The 21,585-nt window shown below is 38.5% G+C and overlaps 1 protein-coding gene across 1 annotated transcript in view; it reads left to right on the forward strand.

Annotated features, from left to right (window-relative positions):
- Positions 1-771: 771 nt before the first annotated feature.
- The window catches only part of zranb1a (zinc finger, RAN-binding domain containing 1a), a 33,632-nt gene continuing 12,818 nt past the window's right edge, over positions 772-21,585 (forward strand). Inside the window, exons 1-5 of the mRNA XM_043712632.1 lie at positions 772-891; positions 1,011-1,067; positions 5,683-5,836; positions 16,437-16,508; positions 18,222-18,420. Coding sequence (XP_043568567.1) covers positions 1,026-1,067; positions 5,683-5,836; positions 16,437-16,508; positions 18,222-18,420 — 467 coding nt within the window. The 5' untranslated portion in view covers positions 772-891; positions 1,011-1,025. The remainder of the gene's footprint in view (positions 892-1,010; positions 1,068-5,682; positions 5,837-16,436; positions 16,509-18,221; positions 18,421-21,585) is intronic.

The following is a 21,585-nucleotide window of genomic DNA, read 5'->3' on the forward strand; positions in this document are numbered from 1 at the left end:
TCTTCATAAAAAAACCTCTTAATTTTTACCAAATAACTTGAGAGAAATGTTTTATCCAAGTTCAAAACTTTTCATGGACTGTTTAATAGAGAAGGAAAACTTAGGCCTCTCTAAAATAAGGAAATAAAAATTACTGTTAAGCAATGCAAACTAAATTAGACAAACTCTTACAACTTTACCCCAAGAATTAAATTAAGGAATCTTGATGTGATTTTTTTCCATGTTAAAACTGTGTGATTATGTTAAAGTTGCTGTGTCCTTTCATCTTTCCTCACTTCCCTGTTAATGAAATACAAAAGTCATATTTTAGTAAGTGATACTTAAAGGCTACTGGCAGATGTTGTGCAGCAAATTATCATGGCTATAACTGTTTTGCCTGATTTGCTTGAAATGTAATGATCTGCTGGAGATCTCATCCACAGACTTGCATGCTAATAATTTTCTAGAGTTTGGCCACTTATTATACATCTCTGATTTATTGTCAGATTTAGAGTTTTTTGCTATAACTTAAAAATTTCATGTTTGAAAATTGTAATACTTATTAACAATTGTTACTTGCATAAAGCTGCTGAGTCCCACTAAAATGTGGCAAAAGTACAGATGGTGGCAAATGTTGTCCAGTAGTTGTAAAAACTTAAATATATTGAAGTTATGTTCTGAGTTCGAGGCCCTGTGATATATGTAAACTCTTATATATGTGATATATATTGTAGGTTGTACTGTGTAGCAATATTGAAACAGGTAACTTGAATCGAGCATGCTTTGTGTCCGCCAGGAGTCGTAGAAGGGGATCTGGCTGCAGTAGAAGCTTACAAGTCATCAGGAAGTGATATTGCTCGGCAACTTGTATCAGATGAAGTGCGCTTGTTGAATCGTCCTTCAGCTTTTGATGTAGGTTACACCCTAGTACACCTTGCTATCCGTTTTCAGAGACAGGACATGTTGGCAATTTTGTTGACGGAGGTGAGTTAGCCTAATAGTTCTACCATTTCTTTTCTATTTCTATTTAGGAAAACTACGGGTTGATGTCAAATGAATCCTTGCAGTTTGAGGTTAAGCCTAATATAGTAAGTACCAAGAGATTTTTGTAATTCAAAAGTAGTGAGGGCAGTAGTCTAAATCCAAAGTGGCAGAATCTACTTAATTCATGCTACTTGTCTAACACATGCGAGATGGCACAGTGATGAACCTGGACTAGCCTAATCTGGAGGCCCAAGCTTTCCCACTATACCAGCCAATGGAATTTCAATAAAACTAAATTTAACAAATTTAAATTTAAAAGTCGAGATAATAACATGAAACTGTCATCGCTGTTTTCTTTTAACAAATCATGTTCGTTTAATGTTCTTGAATGAAAGAAATGTCCTTATCTGAAAATGACTTCAAACATACAATCATGTACTTGACTTCTAACTGTTCTCAAAGATGGCCCAGCAAGCTACTCATTGGCGGAGCAGTTGAAAGAAGTAAAGTTGGAATGACTGGCGCAGTAAAGAATAATACCGTTTCCTGTCAACACTGGAAATTCCTTCTTGGTGACATCTTGGGTTTACGCATAAAGGGAGAGAGCAGTCTCGGACTAGTCCAACAAAAAGCCTGAAATAGTCACTCGAGTCATTTTACAGCTAATAGCCTGGACATCAGCATCCCTAGATACAACCTATTGCAGGACCAAAATAGCAGAGGTGATGGAATAGTTGTAACCATTCAACAGGGATTTATTCTGAGTTGTTGATATTGATGCTGGACTTCATATAGTCTCATGGCATCACATCAGATGTGGTAAAGAATATTTGCTGCCATTCCTCAACTGATGAATAAGCACTCATTCATCTTGGGCACAACTTGAAGCATCTGAGGGTGGGATGAGCACAGACTGTACTTGGGTGGTGGATGGTTGGTTGTTGAGTGTGGGAGTGTGGTTTGATATCCATCATCAAAAATGACTTAGTGGTGTCACTGCTGACTATATTGCTTGAATCCTCCAAAAAGAGACATATCTGCCAGACTTGGACATGTGGCAGATGGTGAGGCAAACATGAGTCTTTGTCTTCACCAATATATTCATCAATGACAGTACAGAGCAGTGTGACTACTGCATGCTCCTTTTTAATGTAAATTCCCATTTTACAGTAAACATACCCTCTGTTATGTGGTGTTACCACTGTATGAAATAAGATGGATTAGAAAGATGTAGGAGCTCAAATCTGAGCGCCCATAATGTGCTGAGGATCATTAGCATTGTATTGATTGGTGCATTATAACCTCATAGCTTGGCATAGCTCCATTTTACCATTAGAATCTATGTAGGGGCCTTCTTTGAAGGATGCAAGAGGGCGTACCAGTAGCAGACATTGACATGCCAAACTGTAGTTGTGACAAGTGAAAGCCTGACATGTCAGTGCAAAGGACAAGATTTAGAGCATTTGTAACCATCATCTGTCAGAAGTGCTAAGCAAATGGTCCACCTTGGCCACCACCTGAGATTCCCATCATTAATGCCAACCGTCAACTTCACAAGATATACAGTGCCTTCAGTTTGTTGATGCTGGAAATGTAATGGGCATGGACAACATAATAGTAGTGTTGAATGCCAGGACAAATGGCACCAATGGCCAAGCTGTTGAAGTATAGCAAACTTTTTATTAACCGGCACCTATGGGACCAGGAATGTGCTGGTTGATCGAATGTTCCAGTTAATCAAGAGGTCCATATAATCAATGTCGAAACGCACACTAAGTAGTAGAAACGTAATGTAAGGGGTATAAACATCACTGTTAGACTTTATTTACAGCATAAATCACTTAAATAATAATGCAACTTTGCCTTAAATAAAACTTGCTGGCAGAGTCTTCTCTCGTGTTCCCTCAAATGACGACTCTGATATTGCGAAGATTGAAATAATACAGAAGACTCTTGGTATTTTAGGGATATAATTTAATTGAAGATGCTGGTTAAAACAAAGTTTGCTGTATCCTGGAATGTACCCATGATGTGGAAATTGTCCTGTCCACAAAAGGCAATTTTGGCCAATTGCTGCCCCATCCACTTTCTCTCAGGCATGAGCAGAGTGATAGAAGATGTTGACAGTGCTATCGGATATCACTGGTTACCAAAAACTTCCTCATTAATGCTCAGTTTGGATTTCACCAAGGTCACAGCTGCTGACTGCAGCCTTAGTCAAAATGTGAACAAAAGAGGTGAAGTCAGTGACTGCTTTTGCCTTTGACACCTGGGTAGCATTTGATCGAAGGTGTCATCGGAGTTGTGACAAAACTGGGGAGAAAACTATCCTTTGGTTGGAGTTTTGCAGAGCAAGAAAGGTGTTGATTGTGGTCATTAGAAGTCATTCATATCCTTTCAGAGGCATAATTGCAAGAGTTCGTCCTGAGCTCTTTTTAGATGTGGTTGTAGTTGGCAAGGTCACCATTTGGTGCTTAAGCATAATTGACCTTGTACAGAGTGGTTTATTGGATCAATTCAAAGGAGAGTTAAGAGTCAGCCACATTTCGCGTGAGCCAGACCAAAAGGATGGCTGATTTCCTTCCCTGGAGGGCATTTTTGCACCATTGGGTTTTTATGACCATTGGTCTCACTGTTACCATTCCTGAGAGGAACTTTTGTTTCTAGATTAATTGAATTTAAAATTCTGCCAGCTGGCTACATGTCCCTAACCCTCACCTTGGGCCTCTGGACTACTAGTCCAGGGATATTACCTCAACGGCACTTGGTCCACAGATGTTATTACACATTCCTGCAGGAGATGAGACTTGAACGAGGATTACATGAGTCCCTACCATCTTGGCCTTGGATATTTTCTAACTGTTCAAGAAAGTTATTACACAGCTCAGGAGTAGGCAGGACTTGAACCCAGGCCTCCTGGCTTGGTAGGGGTGCTAGTACTGTGCCAGCAATTCCTCTGCCATTTCTCCTTCTATATTATGTAATTATCCTGTTCAGAGATGTTATAACACTTTTGAGCACTGTTGGACTTGAAGCTGGGCCCCTCAGCTCAAAAGAAGGGAAGCTACTACTGAACTACAAGAACCCGCCATCTCCCCTAGGTGTTTCTCTAATCAGCCTGTTCAGAAATGTTATTACCCGTCCTGAGCAGATGGGGCTTTAATCTAGGCCTCCTGGTTCAGAATATGGATGCTACCACTGCACCACAAAATTATCCCACTATTTCTCCCTATTGTCCAAGGCCCAAATATCTTGAACTATTTCATAATTAATCCTCCTGACCTTGTGATGGTGGAAGTAGGGATGTTTACTGAGGGTTGCATTTTCTTCAGCACCATTCTCTACTAGTTAGGTAATGATGTAGTCTCTGTCTGTGTGCATAGCAATAGATGGATGACATTTTGGGATTTGGATCATAAGAGGCAAGTGACACTTATGCATGCAAGTGCCAAGCAATGACCATCACCAACAGAGAATCCAACTATCATCTCTTGATATTTAGTGTATTACCATTGCTGACTCCCTACTGTCAATACTCTTGTGGCCACCATTTGACTAGAAACTGAAGTGGGCCAACTGTAAAACTATTGTGGCTACAAGAGTAGAATGGGAGTTTGGAGGTGAGTAACCTACATACCACCTGGCTCCCCAAAGCCTGATGGATACAGGTCTGATTGCATTTAAGAAATTCAACGCCATCCAGGATAATGCTGTCTGTTGATTTAGTACCTCTTCACCAACTTGAACACTTAATTCTTCGCCTCCCAATGTGGTGGTACCAGTGAGTACCAAATACAAGATGCACCACAGCGACTTGTCAAATCTTCAGTAAAGCAGTTTCCAAACCTGACCTATACCACATGGATAAGCATGAGTACTAGACTCGTAGGACATCACCAGTTGCAACTATCCTCCAAACCTATTTTGGTATTCCTTCAGTAAATCAAAATCCTGGAATTACCTTCCCAACAATGCTGTAGGTGTACTTACACCAGATGGACTTCAGCCTTTTGAGGAGCAGGCCCTGTCCCACTTTCATAAGCATAAAATTAAAAATCACACACCAGGTTATTTGGAAGCACTAGCTTTCGGAGCCCTGCTTCATCAGGTGGACAACAACCACCTAATCAAGGAGCAGTGCTCTGAAACCTAGTGCTTCCAAATAAATCTGTTGGACTATAACCTGGTGTTGTGATTTTTAACTTTGTACACCCCAATCCAACACCGCCACCTCCAAATCATTTCATAAGCATAATTACAAATGGACAAAAATGTAAGCCTCACCTGTGATACTCATAGCCCACGAAAATATTAACAAAAAGTAGTTTTGCATAGGAAAATAAAAAAACTGATTTCATATGAGCTTAACCAAGCCTAAGGTATCTTTGAATTGTGCTTCCAAAGGAAATAACATTTTTGAACATCTGAATTTGGTTTTCATTGTTATTCTTTGTATATATCCTAGGAGTGTTCTAATGCCAAATAAATTTCTTTAAAATTAAGTGTTGAGTGGTTTGTATAAGAGGTACAATCTAAGATTACAGTGAAAGTTGAAGGGTGATGCTTTTCCCTCTGACTATATTTGTAATGTAAACAATGAGAAAAGTAAATGTTGCATTGGAAATTCTTGAATGTGTATATCAGTACGTTCATTTCAGTTCTGATATATATTTTGTTTGCCTATTTAGTGCCTTTTATTCTCCCTATTTTTTTCTATAGGTGTCTCAACAAGCTGCCAAGTGTATACCTGCTATGGTATGCCCAGAGCTTACTGAACAGATACGTCGTGAAATAGCTGCATCCCTTCATCAACGCAAGGGAGACTTTGCCTGTTACTTCCTCACTGATCTGGTGACATTTACATTGCCTGCAGGTATCCTAGCATTTCGATGGGTGTGTTTTAAAATGTTGTCATGTGTCAACCTTTTAATGAAAGGAGCAATTAGATTTGATGAAAAGTACAATGTAGAACAAATGATTGAGTTTAGATATGAGAGAAAATTTAGAATTGTAGCACTGTCGTATAATAGTTAGCTTGTTTGTATTTGACACTTTCTCTTACCAGCCATTAACCTCAGCAGGAAGCTTTGCAGTGATTTTTCTCTTTATTTGAAGTTAATAACTTCAGTAAAGAAAACAATACAGTCCCTCAGCATGTAAAGGCACATTCAAAGACCGCTCGGGTAGATGGAAAGGTGGAATTGAGATAACGGTGCAGTATTTTTCAATGGTGAAGCATGTTCTAGAATGGAATAGCCACCTACTCCTAATTTGTATGTTCACATTATAAGGCACAACAAAGGCATAGTCAAATATATGTATGCTATAGAAGAAATATTGAGTGGCTAAAAACAAAAAAAATCTTGAAAAGGGAGATGGCGGAATGTCGAAAAGTTCAGGCACTCCAGCTGCTGACATCACTTTCAACGAAGAAATAAACTCCTGAACAAGAGAACTGCATTAATCAGCGTCTTTTGGGCTTATGCCTGAAACATTGATTCTGCTGCTGCTTGACCTGCTGTGTTTTTCCAGCACCACACACTCTACTGTGTGGTGCAGCATCTGAAGTCCTCACTCTCTCCCAACTGCATCAATCATGTTGAGAAACTTTTGTTGTGCTGTCAACAGCTGCAAGGACACTAATGATGACAGCTGCGGTGCTCGCATATTGTACAATGCTGTGATCCATGTAAAAAAGTCAGTCCTTTAAGTCAGCACCATGTACTTGTTCAGGTGGATGTCAAATATACTATGGCACCATTAATATCTGGATAGTTATCCCCAATTTGTGAGAGATATTATCTGGTTTGTAATTGTTACGTATGGGACCTTGCTGCACACAATTTGGCTGTCATATTTCCCATGTTAGAACAGTGCTGGCAATTTACAAGTACTTCATTGTTTGTAAATGCTTGGGACTGGCTGCATTTATGAAAGCATTATAAATGTGGGCTTTACAATTAATGCCAGAAACAAATTGGTCATTTGCTTCATGGTTGTTCACATGTTGGCACAGTTTGCCTCTTTTGTTTTCAATGGGAGCACCACCACAAACCAAACATCATAGAAAGTGGCTGATTGAAAAGTTTTGATCATATTCAAACAAAAAGTAAACTTTTAAAATGTTTTAACAGATTAAACCAAGACATTAGAATGTTAAGCATTTAAGATGCCATGGTGCATTTATTTAATTCATAGCTGAGCCATACAGAAATAACTGATCCCCAATCTTTGAATAAGCTGATACACGCTAAAGTAGTTGTCTGGGTGATTAGATTCAGCTCACCTGCGATACAAAGAGAAAACTTGTCACTGATTTACTGCCTTGGTACTGTTTAATTACCTTGTTTTTTTTCCTTCCCTTCAACTGAATTGCACACTTGGAATCTACCAGTGCTGTGACAAATTGCAATAGCAGAATTATTGAGATCCCTGAGCCATTTGAAGTGAGATGAATCAACATACTATTGTAAGATTACTGTTGCAGTAATTAGTCCTGACCTCATGTCACAGATGTTGTTTGATTTGTATTTGCCCTGCTGCTGGAGTTCCATTTGGACAGGTTTTCCTCCACATCCCTCTCCACGTTGCCAGTGGATGAAAACTGCAACGCCAGATCTAGTGATATAGGGGGCTGTAAATTTTATTCAATAGTTTTGAGCAAATTGAGCAATGATTATTGGCCTCAATGATTGTTCCCTTACCTTTGAAGAAGGTTGTGTTTTTTTTTGAAAAGCTGATTTGGCAAAGTAGTTATGACTGCAGAATTTGTATCCCACCATGGCAGCTGGGGAATTTGAATTTGGATAATGGAGTAAAAGTTAAGTCATTGGTAATCACTTGCTAACGAGTATGATTGTCCACCTAGAAATTCCATGTCACGGTCATAGATTCAGTGGGTCCTTGCAAAACTGCACCCTATCCTAGAGCCTCATTTCTGATCATGCACTTAGCAGGTATATCCAGGCTCGCTGACATTCCATTCCCTTTTCTTCTTTCCTCTTGTTGACAGGATATCTCAAAGAATTGTCTCTTCATACAAGAGGTTCCTGCAAGTATAGTCCTTCTGAGTGAGGGTCTCCCAAAAATTGACATCTACGTTGCATTTCTTGAAGGAAGTATTCAGTGAGTCTTTGTAACCCTTCCTTTGTACTCAAGTGACTTCCTTGAACTGGGTGCAGATGATTTGCTTTAGTAGACGGAACAGTGGCATCCCATGCATGTTTCCGGCCCTACTGATTTGGTTTTGGATGATTATGGCCTCCGTGCAGTTGCTGTTGGCTCCTTCATGGGTATTGATGTCTGAACGCTTGTCTTCTTTACTGACACAAGGAATCTGTCTCAAACAGCATTGATACTTTTTGTAGGCCTTTAGGTAGCTATTATGCGATGTTGAGTTTTGGAGCCAAGAATGGACAACCATGGAGTTTATCTATGTGTTTTCCTTGAGGATATGCCTTCCTTGCCCAGGCTGACCTGTGTATGACTTTGGACCCAATGTAACTGACTTATAATTGCATCCACATGTTGGCATGATGAGCTACTTGGTGTCAGAAGCATTGAAATGAGCTATAAGATTGCATTTGGATGTGCCACCTGACAGATCAGAGTATGCCAACTCTTTCAACTCACAAAAGAAAACAATTCCTTGCAACTTAAGTTGTTTAATGTTGAAGAAAACATTCAAAGTATTATTGCATTATTCAATCTCTGTTCTCAAGTTGTCTTACGACTGGAAAGTTTTTGTTTTTGCCAAACAGCAGGTTTTGAGTATATCTTTGTCAATGTGGCATTAGGTTAGAAAGGTGTACAATCTTATACGGCTTGCAAGTGGAAGGGAGGTGGTGTGTGGTTTTGATGAGAATTTAGCAGCTCTTCACTTCGTGTACTAATCAATGAAATGCACTTCAGGTGTTAGGCTGCTAGTGTAGAATTTAGACCCAGGCTTTGAAGTAATTCATTACACTGTCATTTTTGTGAAATACATACAGGTGTTGAAAAGGAATCGTGGTTTAAATTCAGGAGGTTTTATTTCCATTTAAGTACTAACATTTTACCAAGAAGTGCTGTCATGAACTACTTAGGTACAGCTATTATACGTAATAAATTGGATAAGGAAGCTTATCGATGCAATTTAAATCTTTTGTCACTTTATTCAATTAAACAACCTTCTGAAATATGTTTGAGGTTTAAGAGAATTGCTCAATTTTAAAACTTAGAACACTCACCATTTTATAATTTCCAAAGTAATTTTAATTTATTTAATGGAGTTGTTAGCTACTGGTCATAGACTTGAGCAAATTGCACTCTACATGTCAGGAATGGTATCAGCAAATGGGATAACCTCATCTCCTCCCTAATCCAGCTGGATTCCATTCTCCCATTCTATGTCTTGTCCATTTGAATGCTTGCAAGCTTAAGACCCTGTTTCTAATGCTTCCTCATTCTAGAACTATATTTCATGCTCTCAGTTCTTGACATCTTCCTCTTGAATAATTTTATTCTGGCTGTGCTGCAAATGAACATTTACTATTTGTTAGCAGAGTTTGGAACTCTCCATCAAAATAATGCTCAAAATATTAATGAGATATGGTATTACAATCACTTTTCATGTGCTCTCAGGGATTATAGGTTTGTTTGTGAATACTACTTTGCATTATACTGTCGATTTTGTAAATGCTAAGTAGCATTTTGCGAGATCTGTACTATGTAATAACGCCATAACACATCTGTAGCATTTGATAAATGCCTTTTTCCCACTCGACCATTTATGCTGATAAGGTTAGAATATGCCAATTTTCAACTAAAAAGCTCAACTTCTAAGATTTTTTTTTAAACCTCTTCCCCACTGTCCCACACCACTCTATATTTAGTTTCAAATCCTGGAACTGCTTGAGGACCTGTTTTAACTTTGTCTTCAACAGCTAGCAGCATTTTTAAAAAACCTAAAGAACTGTGGATGCTGGAAATCAGAAGAAATTCTGAAGATGGTCACTAGACCCAAAACATGAAATGTTTTCTCTCCACAGATGCCGCCCTATCTGTTTGAGGTTTTCCAACAATTTCTATCTTTGGCCGGATTTTCATATATATTTTCGTGTAATAAACATCATTTCAGCCCACTTCCCGCTCTCGCGGTCAGTAGCATTAATAGCCATACTAATGGCTGTAGCCACAGTGCACTCCAAAGAAAAACCAACTCAGTGACTAACCCTCAGCTATCATGGGCAAATGCATAGCACCTGCCAGGAAAGTACATAATACTCTGAGAATTTGCAATCTACAAAATCAAGCACCAAGCTCCTATTTGCACAATAACACCTGTAAAACAAAATATTGCAAATAAGCTAAAACACAACTCAAATAGAAACATATAACCCCTCAGGCTATGCTGTTGAAAGATATCAGCTTTGTATTTAGCATGAGTAATTACGCCAAGGAAAATAGATATATAAAGACTCCTCAGTAGGAATAAAGCAAGAATGTTGATGGGTAAAGTGGAGACTGTGCTTAGTTTCCCCATGATCAATGCAACAGTCTTCTTTTAAGTATTAGAAATAAATCTTATTTTTTTAGATATTCATTCACAAGTTATATGGAAAATCATTTTATGACATTAGCCCAATTTTAATTCTGCTGAATCAAAATGTAACATGAAAACCTAAATACGTTTGGTATTTAGATAAACTAAAATGAATCCTCAGTTCATCTGTATCCTTGTCTGGATATGCTTATTTCTGTGCATGTTTTGTCTTTGGCATTGTCATGATTAAAGTCATCTCGTCATTAAAGAATATCTATTGCCTTAGGGAGAGGCCAAGCAACCCTTCATGTTTGAATAGGTAGTGAGATTAAGGAAATCTTAATCGTGCAAAATTATGTTTGGCAGTTGAATTTTGAGCTTTTTGTGTAAACATACTGAAGCTTTCACAGTGCCTTTAAATTCACTTCTACCCTCTCAGTATCTCCAATTGGTTTCTTCAAGTTAACTGTTTTCTTTATGGGTGTTTAAGCATTCTATTGTGTTGTCAGTTAATATACAAAACAGTAAAATCATCAGAATCGCAATTCTGCTGGAGTAAGGGTGGAGTTTAAAATGTTTCTGGATAGGTTAACACAAATTGAAATTCAATTGTAAGATAATCATCCTAGCACATTTAGTAGTGACTTGGCCCAGTTATGAAAAGTTAGATTTGCGCTATATGCAAGATGAAAAGAGGATTATGACTTTAGACTTAGGACAGTTATGTTGAATGGCTAAATAAATCTCTAAAATCACAGACTTGCATTACTTCTGCATTTAAATGTAGATTTGGTTAATCTAGTACTTATGAAAAGTGATGCGGAATTTAAATAGTTATTAATTTTATCGTATTCCCCATGCACTGCAGAATGACTTCGGAAGTATATTTCTTGCTTGTAATAATGTTCTAGGGTTAATTTTTAAACCATTGAAAGGAATTGGCATGTTTTAATTATTGTATACTTTGTTCTCATTAAGGTTTGAAGGAGGGGAATATTGGATATGATTGATACACTAATTTCAAGTCTTGTTGGCTAGCCTTTTGCATACTTGAAAACTTAAGCCAGATACCCCTAATTTGTAGCTGATTTACTTCATCTTACCTCCAACTCTGTTTTTAATCCTTTTGTGGTGATGTAACCAGTAATTAAGCTTGTGTACTATCCTAACACATTTGGTACAACATTCCAGTAATGTTTATCAAACCAAGTGGAAATGATCCTGCAGATAAAAGCCAAAAGCAAATATTAAAACAGTAAAAATACTCAAGGGGAACAGCTCTATTTATTGTAGTTGCAGTGATTAGATTTATTGGGTACATTAGTCCTTAATCTGTTTGTCTGAATTAACAAAGATTGACTATTCATAGCATAGCAATATTACAAAATTATGAGGGGCATGGTGAAATATCTTTTAAACATCCACATGTACAAAACGTCAAGTTGGAAACTGGATTGAAGTTATTACCACTATTGCTATGCTATGATCAGGTGTGCCCTCAAACTCTGTGAGAAGCTAGGGAAGTGATTGCTGGGCCCCTTGCTGACCTATTTGTATCATCGATAGCCACAGGTGAGGTGTCAGAAGCTGGCGGTTGGCTAATGTGGTACTAATTAAGAAAGGGGGTAAGGAAAAGCCAGGTAATCATAGACTGGTATGCCTGATATCAGTGGTGGGCAAGTTGTTGGAGGGAATTGTGAGGGAAAGGATTTTCATGTATTTGGAAAGGTGAGAACTGATGAGGAATAGTCAACATGGCTTTGTGGGTGGGAAATCATGTATCACTAACTTGATTGAGTTTTTTTTTTGAATAAGTGGCAAAGTAGATTAATGAAGACAGAGTGGTGGACATGATCTAAATGGACTTCAGCAAGACATTTGACAGGGTACTGTTTGGTAGACAGGTTAGCAAGGTTAGATTGCATGGAATACAGGGAGAAATAAGTACATGGATACAAAGTTGGCTTGAAGATAAGAGTCAGTCTGATGTGGTTGTTTGGACTGGAGGCCTGTGACCAGTGGTGTGCTGCAAGAATTGATCCTGGGTTCACTGCTTTTTGTCATTAATATAAATTAACTGGCTCGGTGGGGGAGGGGGGAGGATGGGACTTCGTCTGGTAGAACATTTTAATCAAGGATACTCCTGCATTAGTCTCAGGTTTGGTCTCTCAAATTAAAGCTTAACTGATCTTTTCTTTTAACCCAACATGTCCCAAAGTCCATCAGTCGTTTCCAGCTCCTATTCAAAATTGATAAATGAATAAAATAAATTTAAAAATCAGTGTGTGTTTATTATCAGAAGGGAAAGAACTTATACTAAATATAATAGCCTCGTCAAGAGCTAATTGAAATATGTTTGTTCTTCAGCTGTAAATGCAAGAATTGAGAGATTTATAAGATTTAAGTTATCTAAGTACATTCTAAGCTCCTACAATTTAGAATATTACAATTTGCGTTGTACTTGATGCATTGAAGTTTGAAATAGGTTGACACAAGGTTGGAGAAGTAAACTCTGTTGAGTTACCAATTTATCATGTTTCTAAAATCTAATTTATATTTATTGGTTATGTTAACAGCCCTGAATTTAAGTTATGCATGTTCCAGTTTGGAACAGGGAGGGCCAAACTGCACGTGTAACGTTGTCCTGAATTTTTTTCATTATTTTGCCATACAACTGGCTCGTTCAGAAATTAGATTTAGGAATCCTGCTTGGAAATTAAGGTGCTGGCAGAATTATTCATGTCAACAGGCACTAGTTTAGATGTTGATTATGTTGACACACTTGCATTATACAGTACTTTTCATGACCACTGGGTATTTCAAGTTGCAAAGCATTTTGAGGTATTTTAGGAGGCTGTTCTTTTGTAACATAGGAAGCATTGCAACCAATACCCCCACAGTGTGATCCCATAAGCAGCAATATCATAGATATTGAAAGATAAATGTCGGCCAGGACACACAACATTCCCTCTCCACTTGTCACTAAATTCAGTCAGATTTTTTCCACCCACTTGAGCAGGCAGATGCTGCTTCAGTTTAAATCTTAAGCGAAGGACAGCCCTCGCCAATGGCTGAGCACTCTCTCAGTGCCACACTTGAGTATCTGCTTTGACTTTATATTCAACTCCCTGAAGTGGATTTGAAACCAGAGCCTTGTGGCGGAGAGGCATGGTTATTAACAACTGAGCCTTAGCTGATGCTATCTATGAAAAGATAACTGGCTCAAAGGTAGGCGACAGAGGGTGGTTGTGGAAGATTGGTCACAGGCCTCCGGTCTGAAAAATAATGGTGTGCCACATGGATCAGTGCTGGGTCTACTGCTTTTTGGCATTTATATGAATGATTTGGATGTGAACACAGGAGCTTTGGTTATTAAGTTTGCAGATGATACCAAAATAGGTGGTGTAGTGCACAATGAAAAGGTTACCTCTGAGTACAATGGGACCTTGATAAGATGGGCCAATGGGCTGAGGAGTGGCAGATGGAGTTTAATTTAGATAAGTGTGAGGTGTTTCATTTTGGTAAGGCAAATCAGGGTGGGACTTGTACACAATGATAGGGTGCCATACAAAGAGACCTATGGGTGCAGGTGCACAATTCCTTGAAAGTAGAGCCGTGTGGGCGGCACGGTGGCACAGTGGTTAGCACTGCTGCCTCACGGTGCCAGAGACCCGGGTTCAATTCCCGACTCGGGCGACTGACTGTGTGGAGTTTGCACGTTCTCCCCGTGTCTGCGTGGGTTTCCTCCGGGTGCTCCGGTTTCCTCCCACAGTCCAAAGATGTGCATGTCAGGTGAATTGGCCATGCTAAATTGCCTGTAATATTAGGTAAAAGGGGTAAATGTACGGGAATGGGTGGGTTATGCTTCGGCGGGTCGGTGTGGACTTGTTGGGTCGAAGGGCCTGTTTCCACACTAAGTAATCTAAAAAAAAGTAGACAGTAGTGACAAAAGGTGTTTGGCACGTTTGCCTTGATTGGTCAGAGTATTGAGTACAGGAGTTAGGAGGTCATGTTGTGGCTGTCCAGGACTTTGCTGAGGCCACTTTTAGAATATTGTTTACAATTCTGGTCTCCCTTCTATAAGAATAATGTTGTGCAACGTGACAGTTTGCAGAAAAGATTTACAAAGAAGTTGCTGGGACTGGAATGTTTGAGCTATAGGTAAGGGGTGATTATCCTGGGGATATTTTCCCTAAAGTGTTGGAGACTTAGGGGTGACCTTTAGAGGTTTATAAAATCATCAGTGACATGGATAGGGTGTACAGCCTTTTCCTAAGGTGGAGTTATCTAAAACTAAAGAGCATGGGTTTTGAGATGATTTAAAAATGACCCAATGCGTAACCTTTTCACGCAAGGGTGGTGTGTGTTTGGAATGAACTATTAAGGAAGTCATGGAGCTGGTACAATTCCAAAATTTAAAAGACATCTGGATGGGTATATGAATAAGGAGGGTTTAAAGGGCCAATTGCTGCCAGATGGGACTAGACCTAATTGGGATGTCTGGTCAGTGCATGTGTTAGACTGAAGGGTCTGTCTCCATGCTGTATGACCTTCTAATGCAGTCAGAGTCATAGAGACGAATGTTTTGGGAGCTTAGAAAAAAAAAGTTTGTTATTTCATTTCTATCCTTTTGGCTCTTGTAGATTTTTTTCAGTATAGTTATTTAATAAGTTTAATAGAATGAGCCTGCATGTTCTGGAGTTTAAATTAATGAGGTTATCTGTTTGAAATATCTAACATTCTTGATGAGCTTGAAGCTAAGAGGTTGTTTTCCTTGGCTGGAGTGCCTTGAACTAGGATAACAGATTGACTGACTGTTTGTTTAGGGTGGAAATGAAAAGTACCTTCAAGTTTCATCCATTGGTGGAATTCTGTAACCTAGAAGGATGTGGATATTCAATGAGTGAGTACATTCAGAGCTCTTTTTTTAGAGACTTGTAGAGTTTTTTTCTTATTTGCTTATGGAACCTGGACATCACTGGCTGGCCAACACTTTTTTATTGCCTGTTCGTAGTTACCTTGAGAAGGTGATAGTGAGCTTCCTTCCTGAACCACTGCAATCCATCTGCTGTAGGTTGACCAATAATTTGTGAGGGAGAATTCCAGGATATTGACCCAGCAATGAAGGAATAGTCATATTTTCATGTCAAGATTGAGAGCGGCTTGGAGGGGAACTTGCAGGTTGTGGTGTTCCCATGTATCTGCTGCCCTTGACCTTTAGATGGAAGTAGTTGTGGGTTTGGAAGGTTCTGTTTAAGGATCTTTCGTGAATTCTTGCAGTGCACACTACTGCTACTGATGGTCAGTGGTGCAGAGTAGATGCTTGTGGATGTGGTGCAATCAAATGGGCTGCTTTGTCTTTGGTGTCAAGCTTCTTGAATATTGTTAGAGTTGCACCCATCCAAACAAGCATTGAGCATTCCATCACATTCCTATCTTGTGCCTTGCAGAGTCAGGAAGTGAGTTACCTGCTGCAGTATTCCTCGCCTCTGACCTGCTCTTGTAGTCACTCTGTTTATGTGACAAGTCCAGTTGAGTTTCTAGTCAATGGGTAACCCTGAAGATATTGATGTGACAAATTCAGTGATTGTAACACCGTTGAATATCAAGGCGTGTGATTCAACTGTGTCTCTTATTAGAGATGGTAGCTGCCTAGCATTTGTTTGGCACACATGTTACTTATAGGATATAGAAACAGGTCAGAAAAGCAGAGTTAAGATGGAACGTGTAACTTTATTTAATGCAGCGTTAAGTAATATTTGGTCTATTTCCTGTTTGTTTTGTTTATTAATAAAATTGACCAGAAATTAATGTTGATCTGTTTTAAAGATGAGATATTTCATTACCTATCCCAAACTATATGATTAATAATGAATTTGACTTGGGTTTTGGGATGAGTTGTTTGTGTGGTTATAGTGTATAATGCAATGTTGGCTGTTATCTCTTGCAGATATTGAGGATCTGCCACCATCAGTGCAGGAAAAGTTATTCGATGAGGTGCTTGATCGGGATGTACAGAAAGGTCAGCAGTTCAGTGGGTTTTTCCCTCTGATTTCTAATTGAATGATGACACTCCTGATGAATTACACTTAGATTTGTTTCAGAATTATAGTGAGTGTCCGTTTTCACAACTTTCTTTCCTAGGATTACTGGGCGGCACGGTGGTTAGCACTGCTGCCTCTCAGCACCAGGGACCCAGATTCGATTCTGCCCTCAGGTGACTGTGCAAACTTCACAAAGACGCATTCTTCCATATATCTGCGTGGCTTTCCTCTGCGTGTTCCGGTTTTCTCTCTCAGTCCAAGCACGTGTAGGTTAGGTGGATTGGCCATGGTAAATGCAGGGATAGGTTTGGGGGGTGCACTCCTTAAGTGTACACTGACCCTCTGGGACAAATGGCCTGTTTTCACACTGTTGAGATTCCATGATTGATTCTGAGCAATGTCAAAACTTTCAACACTTCTAGTATTAGATCAGGTGAAAGGTTAATGTGCTGTTTCACTTAGGGCATTGGGATTCAAATGAAGGGCAAGTAAGTACGTTTTTAAAATTTATTCATTCACACGACAAGGGTGTTGCTGGCTAGGCCAACATTTATTGCCCAGAGGGCAGTTAAGAGTCAACTACATAGCTGGATTTCTGGAGTCACATGTAGGCCAGACCAGGTAAGGTTAGCAGTTTCCTTCCCTAAAGGGCACTAGTGAACCAGATGGTTTTTCCAACAATTGACAATAGATTCATGGTCATCATTAGACTTTTAATTCCAGATTTTTATGGAATTCAAATTCCACCATCTGCCATGGCAGGATGTGAACCCAGATCCCAGCTTCATTACCTGGGGTCTCTGGATTAGCTGTCCAGTGATAATAGGCTGTGGTCTCCCTGTGCTTAAAGTGGTCTCTGCTTCTTGTAAGAAGACTTTGGGAAATCTCTGTTACAGGGCAAAGCCAACTTTGAGGCTCTAAGATAGTCTGTCTAGGCCTTTGACATGACTTTAGATTTTTTTTAAAATTACACTGCGTTTGGGAGAAACTTGAAACTTGATGTTGTGGACAGAAAGAGGGTTTAATGTTTTATTTTGCTTCATTTGAGGCCTAGATTCAAGTCCCATCTGGTCCATTGGTGTGTAATAGCAACTGTGAAAAGGTTGGTTATGAAATACCAGAGGGTTAACTAATTGAGATGTAAAAAATGAAGGGACTTGTTATAGTTAAAACAATGCCCTTTAGGAAGGAAACTGGGAGAGCACTCATGGGAAGGTTCAAGAAAATCTCTTCTATCTATACTTCTAGGTTTAGACACAAAACAAGAGAGCCAGTTCCTAATCAGATTTCTTAAGGTTGATCAACAATGATCCAGTTAAATGGTCACCACCTGTTTGAGAACATTAACAAAGCAGTTTGTTGGTTCCTTTTAATGAGTGCATGAAAGATGTGGGTAATTGCATGACTACTGCATGCTGCAACCTAATTTCCTCTGAATAGGAACTGACTTCGTAGAGCTTTATAGATGTGAATCCATGCTCCCAGAAGATTGAGTATCAGCATATTGCTTTACCTAATAGGCATATTTTTCAGGAAAAAAATGTACTGAGATTTACAAACCTATCATTGGCAACTGAAATACTAGAGGTACTTTCTCGAGTAAATGAGTTTTATTTTATAAGTGCACCTTTTTGTGAAGCTTGAATTTGCAAATAGTTTAAGCTAAGTTTTTAATCCTTATACATTTATAGAATTAGAGGAAGAATCACCTATTATAAATTGGTCCTTGGAGCTAGGAAGCCGGCTGGATAGTCGATTATATGCTCTTTGGAACCGCACAGCAGGTGACTGCCTGCTTGATTCGGTGCTACAAGCAACGTGGGGTATTTACGATAAAGATTCGGTTCTTCGGAAAGCTCTTCATGACAGCTTGCATGACTGTTCACACTGGTAAGGATTTTAAGAATAGTTTTGATCATTTTTCTTCTACAGCGAAGCTCCGAGGTATGCAAAAGTACTCTCTTAGCTAAGGCTAAACAGTTGGGACACTACTCACTGGACTTTAGAAAAATTAAAGATTATCTCATTGAAACATGCAGTATTCTTAAGGCACATGACCGGGTAAATGCCGAGAGGATGTTTCTACTCATGGAAGAGGCTTGGACCTCAGGGCATGGTCCCTGAATAAAGGGGTATCTTTTATCTAATCACTTCCCTTAGAATTACTAGGTTTTGTGCATTTTGTTTTTAAAAAGGGCAAGGAGGGTTTTTAAAACTAGCTGGAATTGTTTCCTTTCACTGAATTATACTTAAAATATTTGTTTTTCCCTTAGTGTTGTCCTGAACTATTTTTTATTCAAGATTAAGTGCAAGAGATTTAGAGCAGAGGTCAGGAGAAACTTGTTTTTTTAAATAATTGCATGGCTAGCATTCACTTTGAGTTGGTGGTTGATAAACAATTTGTCATTGAGTACATTAGAATGGTGAAGTGTGATTGGGATTGTTTGTATGGAAGTTAAGTCCAAATACAAACTGACTGATCCAGGTGGTCTTTTTCTTTGTTTCAACCTGTGTGTATTTTTGTGGTATAATCTTAATTATATTTTGCCACCCCAATTTCTTCTTACGTTTTGGTGCCATTTGGGGAGCAGGCTATTATAGATGTGGTACTGTGCAATTAGACAGAATTAATAACTTTGTAGTAAAGGAACCTTTTAGGTGATAGTGATGAAACATGATAATGTTTCACTTTCAGTTTTAAATATGAGAATTGTGAACATAACAATTAGTGTTTTAACCTGATAAAGCAATGTAAGAATATGAGGGTAGAATTGTCTAAAGTTAACTGTGAAATGAAATTAAAAGGTCTTAAGATCTTGAACTCTAACTCTAAAGATTTATCCTGGTGACAAAAATCTCCGAGAAGATTGCAAAATCTATGGTTAAGTTATGGATGGTATCAAATTGAAAGAAACACTGTACAACACTCCCAAAATTAGTGTCAGGTCGGAAGATTGGACAGATTCTAAGAACAAAGATATGACCCTTTTTTAAACAAAAAATATAGGTGGAGTATGAGGGGATGTTCACTTAAAAAGATATGAAAAAAGGTTGTTTCCATAAGTATTTTCATCATCATGTAAAAGGCACTGGGACAGTTAAAAGACCCAAATGTTGACAAGCTTCTTGGCTCTTAAAAGAAGTAGTTGTTGTGACAGTAAAGATGCTAGTTATAATCTTGCATCATTTCTTAAATTCTGAAAGAGTCCCTGTGGATTAGAAAATACTAAATGTAATACAATTTATCAAGAAAGCAGGAAATGATAGGACCTAACATCTGGCATAACTAAACTACTTGAATCTATTATTGAAGAGATATTAAGACATTTCAAAATAAATAATAGAATTAGACAAACTGAACATGATTTTTTGCAAAGGAAGTTCAAATAGTTTCTTATTGGTGGAAGTGACAAGCAAGGTGGATAAAGTTGAACCTGTAGATGTATACTTGGATTTCCAAAGACATTTAACGTGCTACGTGGAAGGCAGTGACATTAATGTAGGGGCTCGTAATGTAGGGGAAAATGTATTAGCATATTGGATTGCTTAGCTTAACAGAATGCAGAGAATACAAATAAATAAATCTGAGGGTATAACTAGTAGAGTGCCACAGGTATCAGTGCTGGATCCTCAACAATATCAATGACTTGGTTGAATGTGTTGGCTATGTTTGCTGATGACACCAAGATTGATCATTTGCCTTCCTGCCTTTGTGGAGTTGAGGATTTTCAAAAGGAAATAAGTTAATATTTGACATATTAAGTGCAATAACGTGAGCATGACCTCCACTTCTGCAGAAAGAATAGGAAAATAGTATACAATTTAAGTGAAAAGAGACTGCAGAACTCAGTTGTACCAGGACACTCTGATCGCTCCGTACATGAATTACAAAGCAGGTTAGTATACATGTATAGCAAGTGTTAAGAAGCATATGGAAATTTTGGTATTTATTGCAAGGGAAATGGAATACTAAAATTTGGAAGTTTACTGCAGTTTTACGCAGAGACTTGATGAGATTGCATCTGGAGTACTGTGTACTGTTTTAGTCTTGTTATTTGGAAGAGAATTTGATTGCAGATAACAGAACATTAATATGCCTTATTACTCTGATAAAGAACCTTCTCTTATGACACTAAATTGAAAAGTTGGGCCTTTATCCATTGGAGTTTCTGGTTGACAGGTAATTTTATTGAAAGATGCAAAATTCTGGAGGTGGGGAGGGCTCTTTAACATAGTGATACACTCCCTTGAGGAGAGACCAACATTACAGATACTGTTTAAGAATAAAAAGGCCCCCTTTTAAAATGATATGCGCACATACATGCGTTTCTCCCCCCCCCACTCCCCAAAAGCTTTGGACAGCGTTTATAAGGGCAGAGATGACAATAGAATCAAGATCACCTGATCAACCATGATTTTCCCAATTGATGGAGCAGGCTCAATGGTTTACTCCTCCATGTCCTCTGTTCTGGTATCATTTTCAACTTGCTTTCAATTCGAACACTTTTCTGTATATTGGAATTGGGTGAACTGCTGGAACAAATTGGGTTTCCATGCAGTGGTTTCCATACATTGGACTGCACTCTGAAATATACTTGATATTAACCATCTAAAACTGCAAGTGTTTCAAATTTTGGAATTGGATTTGATAATCATACAGTGTGGCTCAAAAAAATTGAAATATAAAAATGATTCAAATTGCTTTCACCTCTGTACTGGCACTGATTCCTTCAAACCAAAATGTTGTGATCTATTCCTACTCCAGCATCTGAGAACATTATGTAATTTTATATTTAAATACAGTGTTAAGGTAATGCTACACTGTTGAAAAATCTGTTATATGGTTGAGCAATTCAACTAGGATCCCGCTTGCCTATTCTAGTAGATGCTAAAAGTCATAAAACACTTAAGTTTCCTTGGGATATGGTTGATATTCCTTCCTGATTATTTTGCAACAAACTGATCAACTTTATTATCATAAATTTTGTGCAAAGCGATGTCCATATGCAACAAGACTTGGATAACATTCAGGCTTTAACTGAAGCAAAAGAAACA

This window comes from Chiloscyllium plagiosum, chromosome 22 (genome assembly GCF_004010195.1).
Source record: "Chiloscyllium plagiosum isolate BGI_BamShark_2017 chromosome 22, ASM401019v2, whole genome shotgun sequence".
Lineage (NCBI taxonomy): Eukaryota > Metazoa > Chordata > Chondrichthyes > Orectolobiformes > Hemiscylliidae > Chiloscyllium > Chiloscyllium plagiosum.